This window comes from Manacus vitellinus, unplaced genomic scaffold (assembly GCF_001715985.3).
Source record: "Manacus vitellinus isolate BGI_N305 unplaced genomic scaffold, ASM171598v3 scaffold_19_pilon, whole genome shotgun sequence".
NCBI lineage: Eukaryota > Metazoa > Chordata > Aves > Passeriformes > Pipridae > Manacus > Manacus vitellinus.
The window spans coordinates 1,236,495-1,249,292 of record NW_021939395.1 but is presented as its reverse complement, the minus strand read 5'-3'; the positions used below and the strand labels follow the sequence as shown (position 1 = coordinate 1,249,292).

Sequence of the window (12,798 nt, the reverse complement as noted above, 5' to 3'; positions counted from 1 at the left end):
CCCATCTCCTACAGCATCGTCTTCGTGGTGGGGCTGCCCCTCAACTCCTGGGCCCTGTGGATATTCATCTCCAGGATGAGGCCCTGGAATGCCACCACCACCTACATGGTGAACCTGGCTGTGTCTGACATGCTCTACGTCCTCTCCCTCCCCACCCTGGTCTATTATTACGCCGACCGTAACAACTGGCCCTTCGGGAATTGGCTCTGCAAGATCGTGCGGTTCCTGTTCTATGCCAACCTCTACAGCACCATCCTCTTCCTCACCTGCATCAGCGTCCACCGCTACATGGGCATCTGCCACCCCATCCGCTCCCTCAAGTGGGTGAAGACCAAGCACGCCCGCATCATCTGCGTGGGCGCCTGGCTCGTCGTCACCATCTGCCTCATCCCCAACCTCATCTTTGTCACCACCAGCTCCACGGGCAACACCACCCTGTGCCACGACACCACCAAGCCCGAGGAGTTCGACCATTACGTGCACTACAGCTCCTCTGTCATGGCCCTGCTCTTTGGGCTCCCCTTCCTGGTCATCGTCCTGTGCTACTGCCTCATGGCCAAGCAGCTCGGCAAGTCCAGCCTCTCCAGCCCCAGCCCGCGGATGCCCTCCTACAAGAAACGCTCCATCAAGATGATCATCATCGTGCTCGCCGTCTTTGCCATCTGCTTCGTGCCCTTCCACATCACCCGCACCCTCTACTACACCTCCCGCTACTTCCAAGCCGACTGCCGGACCCTCAACATCATCAACTTCACCTACAAGATCACGCGGCCCCTGGCCAGCATCAACAGCTGCCTCGACCCCATCCTGTACTTCCTGGCCGGGGACAAGTACCGGGGGCTGCGCCGGGGGGCCGCCCACCGGCTCCGGCCCGTGCCCACCTGCGACCTGGCCCTGGTGTCGCCCTACACGGACACCCTCACGGACAGCGGCCACGTGGCCAGTGTCACCCGAGGGACAGGGACAGCACGGAGCGGGGGCGGGTGCTGAGGGGCCCGAGGGGGTTCCATGACCTCATCTCTGGGCTCCATGTGGGCACCCCCAGGTCCCCAGACCTGCCCTGCCCCTGCCCAGCCCCTGCAGGGGCAGAGGCCACAGGGCTGAGGGCTGGAGGCCATGGGGCCAGTCCCAGCCCTGCCCTGGGATGCTCTGGGAGGAGAGTGCTGGTGCTCACTGGGGCAGGAGAGCACGCGTGGGAATGGGAAGGACACCGAGGAGGCTGTTTGGGGGAACCAGGCTGGTGTCCCATCCCAGGGCACTCCTGGGGACACAAGGGGGTGACAGGTCACTAAAGAGAAGGGACACTGGTCCCTCCCTGGGTAGGACAGCCCTTCCAGATGGCTCTGTGGTGATGTGTGGGCAACAGACTGAACAAGAGGACAGAGCCCACACTGGGGTCCCCCTGCCTGTTTGTCAGAGATATCTCTGTCACACCACTGGCCTTGGCAGAGGAGGAGAGATGTGACACGGGGCACCCACAGCACTTGCTGCCCGTCACCCCCCAGTAAAGCCCCTTCCCCTTTCCCTTTGCTCCTGCCTGTTTCTCCCTGTAGCAGAAGGAAGAGGAACGAGACACCCACCCTCACCCCAGAGAAAAGCCACCCTCCACCGTGACACCAGTGCCGGGGCAGGTCCGGAGCGGTGAGCTGGTGACACCCCTGGTGACGGGAACGTGCCTTTATGGGTGTTTGTTCCTCAAATGTTTACCCAGCCCTTTTGTTTGACCAAGTGCCTGCAGAGTGGAGCAGACCAAGATTGGTATCAGTGCTGTTGACTCTCCCATGCCAGCCTGGCAGGGATGGGACAGGGACAGGGCTGTCCCCATGGCCCCCCACAACTCCTGTCAGAACATGCCTTGGGAAGGGACACACCAAAAGCGTCATCAAGGTGTCACCTCTGCCATGGCACTGGTCACACAGGCCACACCCCACCAGGAGCTGCCCAGGGGAAGGAAAGGGCCCCAAGGATGGCACATCCCAGCCCTGTGTCCCCACCCCACCAGTAGTGGTGCCCAGAGAGCCCCTCACTCACCACTGAGCCGAGAGCAGAGCGAGCAGGAGATCCCCCTCCTGAGCCCAGCTAACCCAGTAAGAGCAGCTGCTGCCCCTCTCCTCCCATTATATCCAACATGGCTCAGGTGCACCCTGGAGCAGCTTGGTTGCACCTGAGCAGTGCAAGGGGCCCTGCCAAGTACAGCCCCAGCTGGAGATGGACCTCCCTGGGAGGGGACACAGTGAGTGGCAGGTCCACAGGTCTGTCCCAGTCCTGCCCATCCCGACCCCCAGAACACACACAGACAGGGGAGGGGAGTTGGAAACCTGTATTGGGGACAGAGGCACCTGAAAAGGCTCATCTGAGACCACGTGGTCCTGGCTGAGGCCAATTCCACAGGTCCCCAAGTCCAGGAGTGTTCCCCCTCGACCCCAGGGTGGGATGTCCCCCAAGGCTGGTCCCACGTGCCATCAGGATGCCACCCCAAAGACCCTATTTGATTTCTCCTCTCATGCCACCCCCTCCCTCAGCTCGTGGTGACCTGGTTATCTGGGGGGACTGTGCCCATCACTGGCCCTCAGCCTCACCCCAGCCCCTGCCAGGAGACAGCTGTGTCACCTGCAGCCCCTCCAAACCCCTTCCAAGTGGGACCCTTTCCCAATCTCCCCCTGGCTTCCTCCTCTCCTCCCATCTCCCACTCAGGTTTTTGGGCCAGAGGAGCGGAGGGCTGGGGTGGGGACCGTGCCCCGTGTGTCCCCCGTGCCGGGCCGGCTGAAATCCCCCCCCAGGAGCCCTGGTGAGCCGGGATGGGGCTGCCGGCGCCGGGGGCACTCAGAGGATGTGCAGCTCGTCCGTCTCCGACAGCCCGTACTTGGTCTTGTTGTCATTGAAGAGCTTGAGCAGGGCCTGGATGTACATCTCGTGGTACGTGTCCACCAGCTCCCGGCTCGGGTTCTGCACCTTGGGCACCGCCACCGGCTCCCCCACTGCCGGCAGGGGACAGGACGGGGTCAGACCCGTGGCCTGGGGACGCGCTCGGCTCACGGGGACACAGCCCGAGCGGTGCCTTCCAGCGGGGTGTCCCTGCTCTGCCCCACCCTCGGGGGTCCCCCCAGCCCAGCTACTCACCCACGGTGGTGATGGGTCTGGCGTAGGGCAGGAAGCCCCGGGAGCGGCTGGAGGTGAGGCCGCGGCCGTAGAAGACGCAGGGAGCGAAGCCAATCATCTTCTGGAAGCGCTGCTGGATGCTCCTCATCCAGCTGCCCTCCTCAAAGACCACCTGGCGGAACAGGTCGTTCTCCCCAAAGGAGAAGGAGGGGACGAGGAAGGCCCTGTGGAGGGGACACGGTGGGCAGTGACGGGGTGCCAGGACACCCAGTCCCCCGCGGGGGTGGCCGTGCCCGTGACCCCCCTGTGCCCACCCGTGACCCACCCGTGCTGCAGGGCCATGCGCACAAAGCCCTTGCGGTGGCGGAGGATGAGTGTGGTGATGCCGGGCCGGCAGGACAGCGACTCGGCCGCGCCGCCGATGACGATGGCCACCGCGTTGCCGGTGCCGTTCTGGGACAGCAGGTACCCGATGGCACGGCGGGTCACCGGGAACAGCCCTGCGGCAGGAACCGGCACCCGAGCTGTGGGACTGCCCGCCTGGGCAGCGCCCGGGGACGGGGACACCGCCGGGGACACCACGAGGGATCACACCGGGTGGGACCAGGGCAGGGACAGCGCAAGGGCACCCCCTGCTGCAGGCAGGGTGCAGGCAGGGTGCAGGTAAGGTGTGGGCAGGGTGCAGGCAGGGTGCAGGTGGGGTGTAGGTAAGGTATAGCAAGGCGGGAGGTGGGGTGATTTGTAGGTATAGGCAGGTGTGGAGGAGCAGCAGGCAAATGCAGGGCAGGGGTACACAGGCGGTGCAGTGTAGGGCAGGGTGCAGGCAGGGTGTATGTTGGGTGCAGGCAGGGTGCAGGCGAGGTGAAGGTGGAGCTCAGGCAGAGCTCCATCCCTGCCCTGCCTGCTCCTGGGAGCACCATCACTCCTGTGTTTCCCTCAGAGGGAGCAGGGACCCCCTGCCCGCGGGCACTGCCAGCAGGGCTGGGCAGGGGCTGCTCACCCCCACTCATCAGGTACTCCCGGAAAAGGGGCAGGCGGAAGTTGCCAGCCAGGGTGGTGAGGAAGGAGTGGATTCCCGGGAACATCTCCTCGAAGCCCGTGGAGCCCGTGATGAAGTTGCAGAAGGCGCCGACGCAGAGGATGCCGTGGGGGTGGGAGCCGATGATGTAGTTGTGGCTGGGGGACAGATCGTGTGTCTTCACCAGCTGTGGGGACAAAAGGGGTCACAGGGACATGGCACCTCCTTTTGGGTGGTGCCACCACCAGCACCTGCAGGAATATCCTGTCCTGGCACTGTACCTTGACTGGGAAATAATCCCGAAAGTGGTTCCACACAGTCCATCGTCGCAGGCATGGCAGCCTCCTGCCACCTGCAATCCAGGGAGGGACCACAGGAGATGACACCCACCCCCGTGGGCAGCGGGATCCATGGGAAACACTCCCCATGGACCCACTGCATCCCTGTTCCCACCACGGTGCTGATGGTGTGGGAGCAGAGGGAAGGAGCAGGTGGGACATGATCTCCCCATTTGCTGTGAGGGACCTGGAGGAAGGGGGGACCCCACCCCCCATCCTGCTGCAAAGTCAGAGGAAGGGGGATGTTCCCAACCCCACCTCTCTCTGGCGTGTCCCAGTCAAAGATGATCCAGGCCAGGTAGAGCACCGGGATGAGCCAGAAGCTGGTGAACAGCAGGTAGATGAGCACCACGAGGCTGACAGTTCCTGTGGGGGCCAGGCACGGGGTGAGCGGGTGTGTGCCCACCCCCAGGGCCCCCGCAGCCCCCTACTCACCCAGCAGCAGGAAGCTGAGCACCCACTGCAGGACGGCGAGGAGCTGGAGCGCAGAGCGAACGTCCCGCTGGGAGGGCCAGGGCACGGCCAGCAGCGTGCGCAGGGCAGCCTGGACACTGGCACGGCTCCCTGTGGAGGGGGGACACATGGCCCCAGCTCAAAACAGCACAGCTTGAACACAGCCTGGGCCACTGGGCTGGCAGGGGGCACCCAGGGGTGCCAGGGCTGGGTTATGGGGCGAGGCAGGAGGTGGGATGGGAAGGACGAGCAGTTGGGTGAGGAGGGATGGCATGTGGTGGGGTGGAATGGGGGATGCCATCTCCAGAGAGCTCTGGACCATGTCAGGATGTGGCCCTGGGTAACCAGGGTGCTCTGGGCACAGAGCAGGGGGAAGATTCCAGGGTGAGCCCCCCAACCCCAAACATTCCACGCACCAGCAGAGCAGAGCACAGTGGCATATCCTGCTCTGTGCCGACTTCCCAAGGGCTGGGACCTTTCCCATGCCCTCCTTGGAGCGCTCAGGCTCACAGAGGATTTGGGGATTTCTCAGCTGGCACAACAGGGAGGCACCACCCCCTAGCAGGTGCCAAGGACAGCGGCTGGGGCTGAGCTGGGGTGGACAAGGGTGGCCATTCCCCAGCTGTCCCTACAGCCCAGGACATGCTGGAGCTGCTGCTGCTCCGCTCCCCCATGGCCCCTTCCCTCTGGACGACCTTGGTGAACCATTAACCATCCTGGGCTGGGTGCCAGGATCCAAACTCCACACACGGCCCCATCCCTCCTCCCGAAATGGGCCCGAGGAGCCGGCTCTGCCAGCACCACTCCCGGACAAAGGTCCACCATGGCCGAGACCACCTGGCACAGCCACCACAGAGAGATACCCCTGACTGTCACCAGAGCCGGGTTTTCTTGGGAAAACAACTCAAAATCTGCATGTTGGCCAGAGGGATGCTCGGGGTGAGACGGGAGCAGCCCTGTCCCTGTGGCTCCCCAGACCAGGGACCCCCAGGTTAGAGGAGAACCACCAAACCTTGGTTCAGGAAGCTGGTGGAGGTTCAACTCTACCTGGCTCAACCCAAACCAGGAATGGGACAACTGAAATAAATGAAACACTGGACCATCTCCAGCATTGAGGAAGTGCTGTCCATTTCTCTCAAGCAGCATGACAGGCTCTGAGAGATCCCTTCCACCCATCCCACATCCCCAAAAGCCCACACAGCCCTGCCATTCTCAGCTTTCCAAAGCCCTTTTTTTCCCCAGGGAAGACTCAGAGCTCTTCCAGCAAACTTGTGCCCACCAAACAGTCGTTTTCAGTTCCTTTTCCTAGCTCCCATCCCAAGAACTCCACGAACATCTGGACCACAGACACAGAGAACCCCCGTGGTTCTGCTGCCGACCCCGTCCACAGCAACAGGAGCCTCTGCAAATCCCAACATTTGGAATTTGCAGTGCTCTGGAGATTCTTGTGGGAGTAACATTCCCAAATGCATTGTCAGAAATTCCATTCCTGTTGAGCAACTCTATATTTTCCTCTGGAGTTATCCCCAAATCTTTCCCAACACCTCTCTTTCCCCTCTGCACTCCAAAGCAAGTAGACAGCAGTAACAATGAGCTCCTGGCGTTGCTGGAGCATCAGACCCCATCCCAGCCCCCTTTGGTTATATCTCACCACTAAGATTCTGGGAGCAGGCTGCAATGATGGTTTTCATGGCGGCGGGAGCTCTGCAGCAGGCTCGGCAGGTTGAAAGGTGAGTTTGGCAATCTCAGAGGCTGTGTGTCCAGAGGCTTTGACCACCTGACCCAAGGTCCACCGGCCGCTGCCCAGGGGAGGGACCTGCTCCAGCCCTGGATTTGGAGCACAGACAGGCGCTGGGGGTCCTTGGGAAGCTGAGGGGGCACACTGAGGGTGAGGAGCTGCTCCGTGCCGGGCAGTCGGGGCTCCTTGGAAAGGCCCCGGTGCTGGTGGGGGCTCCGTGGGGGCTGCATCCCCCTGGGGATGGTACCGTCCACAGTTGGTTATGTCACAAACACTGTCATGCTCAAACAGTGTGATCCCCCCAGAGCCACCCAAAAACGTCATCCCCAAGCTCCGCACGACGGGAATGCAGCCACCAGAAACAGCAGCCAGCACCATTCCCTCCTCTTCCATCCCCGCCTGGAGCACTGCCTGGAGAGGATTTGGGGGGAAAATGAGAAAATAAGGAAATAAGAGCAGCACAAAATCAGTACTGGGGTGGAACTTCAGGCCAACAGCCAAAGGAACAGTGAAAATCCACAGAGACTGTCACTAAAGCTGCTCCTTGGGATCCTGCTTTCCAGAGGTGCTCACTAGAACTGCTGGCTAAGATCAAGTGCAGGAAATGGAAAATCCATGTACAGGATTGCCTGTGGTGTTAGAGTAAGGAACACGTTTCCTGGGAGATTTGGAACCCACAAACCCCACAACCTGCTCCTGTGAGTTGTAGGGACTCCATACCTGGGAAGGTGTGACCACATTCACTGCAGGCCGTGGCTTCCTGGGCGTGGATCAGTTCCAAGGAGCAGGGATTGCTGCATGGAAAACATTTCAGCTCTCCTGCAGCCCAACTGGCCCCCCAGCTGTGTCCAAATCAGGCTGACAGGAAGGAAAAACCCCAAATTGTGTGAGAATCCCACTGTCCCAGGGTAAGGAAGCACTGTGCAGGTAACAGTGCCCGCTCCAGGTGACACACCCAGTGCCAGCCAAGCTGTCTTTGCTTTTTCATCCCAATATTTTTAACAGATTTAGAACAAGTGCCAGCCCACAGAGCTTCCAGCTGTGATTCCTCACCCCTTTACCCAGTAACACACCCCGTGTGCCAGGTCAGTGCCAGATACAGCAAGCCAGGATTGGTGCCAGCAGCCATTTAAACCATCTCCAGAGGGATCCAGAAAAGGTTTTCCCCCCATCAGGGTTGTTCTGTTAGATTTCAAAGCACACTGACTACTTTGCCTTGGAATATGGCACCATTTGTCCCAGTTTTCATCCCTGTGTGCTCCACGAGAGGAGCCCAGGGTTGGCCCTCACTGGCTCTGGAAGAGCCCGGGATGAAGAGCAAGGGAATTTCACAGCAGGAATTAGGCAGCACAAAGAGAGTTTATTTTGCTTAAAATAGAGAGAAAAAAAAATAATAAATACAGCCACCCACAATACAAAGAGCAGTTTCCAAATCCATGGACTCCCCCTCCGAGGGCTGCCTCCGCCTGGGAGCGCAGAGGGAGCCTGACCCTCACAGAGCTCTGGGCACCTCCCAGCACGACCAGTGCACCCAGTCTGACATGGAATGCAAACCAAAGCAAGGGGTCACGTGTCCTCCTCTGATCCGGCTCCCGGAGGATTCCTGGATGCTCCACATATGTACACTGTATTCCCTCCTCTCTCTCTCTCTCCCTGTCCAAGTTCTCCCAGGATCCAGGCCTGCTCAGCCCATGTTCTGCCGGTTGCCGTAGCCTCGGGGGTGTGTGTCTTTCCAGTCGTCCCAGTTCCGAGCTTTTTGAAGAGCTTCCTCATCATCCTCCTCCTCTTTTTTCTCCTGCTGCTGCTTCTGTAGCTCTTCATCACTTACACCTGCTGGAGGTGAGGGACAGGGAGGAGATCCCAGGTCAGGCTCTCCAAGGAGAAGCCCAGCCCAGAGCTGGTCTAGGCAGACAGCAGGGATTAGAATCATGGAATGGTTTGGTTTGGAAGGGATCTTAAAGTCCATCCAGTCTCACTCCCCACTAGACCAGCTTGCTCCAAGCTCCATCCAAAAGGCCAAGCACAGTCTGACAATCCAGTTGTTTTCCTAATAAAGCTTGGACTCTTCCTCAGTCAGGGAGTGTTCCACACCCTGCACACATCTCTGTCTACTCAGCCCCCCAGGAGCCTTCCCAAATCCCCCATTCCCACGTTTGCCTCCATACCTGGTGCCCTCTGAGGGACGCTCTGCCCGGACACAATTCCCTGCCTCCGGCGCTGCTCGTACCAGTCGTCCACAGTCATGGTGGGCAGGCCAGGATAACCAGCTCCAAACACTCTGCAGGACACACACAGCCAGGAAAAGAGAGTTAGATCCCTCACAATGAGAGAAACACAGACAACAGGCACAGCACTATTCCACAATCCAATCTGCACTAAGGATTTAAGGCATGTTATCAAGGAGGGCTTGAGGGAGGCTTTGTGGAGATCTAATTGTGGCCTTCCAGTGCCTGAAGGGGCTCCAAGAGAGATGGAGAGGGACTCTGGACAAGGCATGGAGGGACAGGAGAAGGGTGAACAGCTTCCCACTGCCAGAGAACTTCTCCCCTGTGAGGGTGGGGAGGCCCTGGCACAAGTTGCCCGGAGAAGCTGCACCATCCCTGGAAGTGTCCAAGTCCAGGTTGAATGGGGCTTAGAGCAACTTGGGATAATGGAAAGTGTCCCCAGGATGCCCCTGAGAACTGAACTAGACATGGAAGGCTCAGGGAAAATCATACCACAAGCATGATAGGAAATCTCATTTCTACCCCATTTTGTGCTTTAGCTGCTGAAATTCCTTGCGAGGATCTCAGGGTGCCACAAATAGAGGTGCAGACACAGAGGTTACAACTGGATTTCTGCACTTGGAAGAGTACTTCAGGCCTGATGTGAGAGCACTGCCTCAAAGTGTGGTTAAATAACCCCAACCCCACGTACCTGGCCTGGGCAGTGTCACGGGTCAGGATGAAAGGTCTCACTGGGGCTCTGACGGGCCGGGAGGGGCCGTGGGGAGCTGCTGGAGCCTGGACATGCAAACAACAGTCAGAAGGCCACTGGGGAGATGAGAATCCCACCCTCTGCTTCCCACCCCAGGGTTATTAAAAGTCTTGTAGAGAAACACGTCAGCTCTCAGAGCAGTGCCCCAAGATGGACAATCCAGGCCTGAATACGGTTTAAATCAGAATTCTATCTGTGCCCCTCTACAAATCATTCCCTGTGCCTCTGTAACACCTGCTTGGATCAAAGCAGAGCTGACAGGGCTAAACCAGCTCAGAGCAGGAATTGCTTATTGCTCCAGGGACCCAACGTGCAGTGTCCTGAGCTCGTCATTCCCGACGGGACACTACGGAGGAGCCAAGTCCTGCAGTGCCAAAAATGACCCGCTCCTGCCAACAGGCTGGGCAGGGCTGTGCCAGCTCATTGGGGGCTGTTATTTCCAGCAGACATTCCAGGTGACATAAAGCCTGGAATCAATGCTCTGCACAGGGACTGCAGGCCTGTGGAAGCTTCTGTCATTCCAACAGGTTGATATTCCCATCTGTAACACCTGGACACATTGCAGACCAGGAGTGGGGGTGTGAAAGACATCACAAGGGTCTTATTTTAATGTATAAATTTAAATGCTCTTCAGAGTTAGGGGCCTATAGAACCCAGCAAAAGCCTTTACACAGTTGAACATTCCTAGCTCCAGCATTTCACAGTCCAAGACTGTCTGGAATGTGTGGCAGGAGAGGGCAGGAATCAACCCAAAAAGCAGAATTAAACCAAATCCCATCAGCTTGTGCTGGGACTGAGCTCAATTTCAACTGAGAATTCACAGAATAAAACCCCACCTCTGCCACTGAGCCCTCAGGGATTCATTCCCCCCACCCGTGTCCATCCCAGCAGGGATGATCCCGTACCTGTCTGGCCACATCCCTGTTCTTCAGGATCACCATCTCCTGGTCGATGCTCTCCAGCTCCTCCAGGCTGGTGCTGATCCATTTCTGGATCTGCAGGATGTAAAACTCCCGGATCTGATCCTCATCTGCTGTCCCGCTCTCCACGAAGCTCCTCATGGAGGCCAACTTGTTCTCCAGCTCCTTCTTCTGCTTGTACCTGTCCCAAAGGGAACAAAGTGGGATTGTGAAATCATTTTTCTCTGTCTCAGCCCAGCCACAGTGTCCTCACTGCGTTTTGTAAGAGGTTCAACGCCATTTCATGTATTTAAGAGAGAAAACCTTATAAAAAATACAATTTCTGTGGTGGTCATGGTGGTTCCTGTTGGAATTCCAGCCCCTCCTGTCTGTTAAAAGCAGCTGTAAAATCACATCAAATTTAGAGGTGCCTCAATTATTTTATTCTTTCCCTAAACAATTAATAATTCTTGAAAACTGAAGCCTTCCAGGTAAAATTAGGCAAGCCTGGAAACATTAATCTCCTGGAGAAAGCAGGACTTGAACTCATCAGCTCCTTCCCTGAGAAAATCCAGTGGAATGACTATTTTGAATTGCTTTCATGTGAGACAAATATATCAAGAAGATGCTTAAAAAGCAGAATAAATCACTTTTCCAACTTCTGTCTCAGGTGGTTTTGTGTGTGCAGGGGTTTTTTAAATATAATTTTGGCTTTCTGGATTTCTTGACCTGTTTCAGAATTAGTTATTCAAGGGAAGAACTGCCTATATAACAAACTTCCAGGCTAAATTGTTTTACCTTTTCATGAATTAGTTATTAAAGGGAGAACTACCCATATAATACACTTCCAAACTAAATCCTCATGTTCCACTTCCCTCTGTTATTGAGTCACCTGAAGAATGAACAGTAAGAGCCAAGGATTAGAAACCTTTGGGAGGTGAGAGGACAAGGAGTACAAAAGAGTCATTCTAAAAAACAAAGTCCTCCCAGTTAGAATATAAATCATATTTTTGTATCTGTGCAATTTAAGCAGGTCCAGCCCAGTCTGGATCTTTCAGTGCTGCCCATGGGCAAAATCTCACCCAAAGCAAGACAAAGGCACCTCTTTTTCAAGCCCCAAAAAACCCACTGGTAGGAAAATTCCAAGGTGGGTGGCTTTGTGCTGTAAGAACTGATTATAGGATTAATTATAAGATTAATTATTACAGAGCTAATTAAAAGGTTTTGAGCAGTTTTTCATCAAAAGCCCAGAAAGACACAAATGCTCCCCTCCCCATCCTGTGCACAACCCAGTCCATTTAAAATGTGCTACATCTCTTAAAATGAACATTTTGTGATCCAGTTATTCCAACGCCCATGGAAGCAGCCCCTTCTCTGCCCAGTCCTGCCCTGCCTGAAGCTCCCCCTTCTCCCAAGGCCCTTTCCCAGTGCCCTGAGCCCACCTCTCGATCTTGGCATTCCTGCTCATGGCCATGGCCACCAGGTTGGGCTGGGCACCCGGGGGGTTCCCCGAGTCCGGGGGGCTCCCGGTTCCCTCATCCCCAGGAGTGGTGGGAGGCAGCTGGAACGTTCCCAGCCCGTAGTTCCTGCAGAGCTTGAGGAAGTGCAGGAAGTGATCCCGGGCGCTCTCCAGGTGCTGCTGCCGCCTGCTCAGGTCCACCTGCTTCAGCGTCAGGGCTCCCTGGAGCGCGGGCAGCAGCAGGAACTTCAGGTCGGCCGAGGCGACTTCATCCAGCTCCTCGTTCTCACTGCAACAGGAGAGACTGGGGAGTCCAGGGAAGGGAGCTGGGAAGGGGCTGGAGCAGCAGGAGTGGCTGAGGGAGCTGGGGGGGCTCAGCCTGGAGAAAAGGAGGCTCAGGGGGGACCTTCTGGCTCTGCAACCCCCTGACAGGAGGGGGCAGCCGGGGGGGGTCGGGCTCTGCTCCCAGGGAACAAGGGACAGGAGGAGAGGGAACGGCCTCAAGCTGTGCCAGGGGAGGGTCAGGTGGGACATCAGGAGGAATTTTTTCCTGGAAAGGGTGGTCGGGCCTTGGAAGGGGCTGCCCAGGGAGGTTTGGAGTCCCCACCCCTGGAGGTGTCCAAGGAAGGACTGGTCGTGGTACTCAGTGCTCTGGGCTGGGGAACAAGGTGGGGATCGAGCACAGGGTGAACTCGATGGTCTTTGAGGGCCTTTCCAACATCAATGATTCTGGGATTCTCTCCCGTTCTCACTCCCGTCCCGCCCGTGCCCGGCCCCGGGACCCCCCGGCCCGTCCTGCGCTCACCTGAACAGCTCCA

At 57.7% G+C, this 12,798-nt stretch overlaps 3 protein-coding genes across 3 annotated transcripts in view; 1 reads left to right on the top strand and 2 right to left on the bottom strand.

The window, feature by feature from the left end:
- Nucleotides 1-1,024, top strand: P2RY4 (pyrimidinergic receptor P2Y4; the record flags this gene model as incomplete). Its single annotated transcript, XM_029959167.1, has 1 exon — nt 1-1,024. A coding segment is annotated over one exon (990 nt), but the record flags the coding sequence as incomplete, so codon positions are not given.
- A 1,281-nt stretch (nt 1,025-2,305) lies between these two features.
- On the bottom strand, nt 2,306-5,053 carry LOC103767709 (diacylglycerol O-acyltransferase 2). Its single transcript, XM_029959154.1, has 7 exons — nt 4,891-5,053; nt 4,714-4,821; nt 4,399-4,469; nt 4,100-4,304; nt 3,425-3,599; nt 3,121-3,323; nt 2,306-2,978 (listed from the first exon to the last, which is right to left on the bottom strand). The coding sequence occupies exons 1-7, from the start codon at nt 5,036-5,038 to the stop codon at nt 2,824-2,826; spliced, it is 1,065 nt and encodes a 354-aa protein (XP_029815014.1). The 5' UTR covers nt 5,039-5,053; the 3' UTR covers nt 2,306-2,823.
- A 2,933-nt stretch (nt 5,054-7,986) lies between these two features.
- Nucleotides 7,987-12,798, bottom strand: part of IGBP1 (immunoglobulin binding protein 1) — an 8,476-nt gene continuing 3,664 nt past the window's right edge. The window contains exons 2-7 of the mRNA XM_029959166.1: nt 12,786-12,793; nt 11,964-12,269; nt 10,528-10,723; nt 9,563-9,648; nt 8,812-8,924; nt 7,987-8,479 (exon numbers count right to left, since the gene is read on the bottom strand). Of these exons, the coding sequence (XP_029815026.1) occupies nt 8,331-8,479; nt 8,812-8,924; nt 9,563-9,648; nt 10,528-10,723; nt 11,964-12,269; nt 12,786-12,793 (858 nt within the window). The 3' untranslated portion in view covers nt 7,987-8,330. The remainder of the gene's footprint in view (nt 8,480-8,811; nt 8,925-9,562; nt 9,649-10,527; nt 10,724-11,963; nt 12,270-12,785; nt 12,794-12,798) is intronic.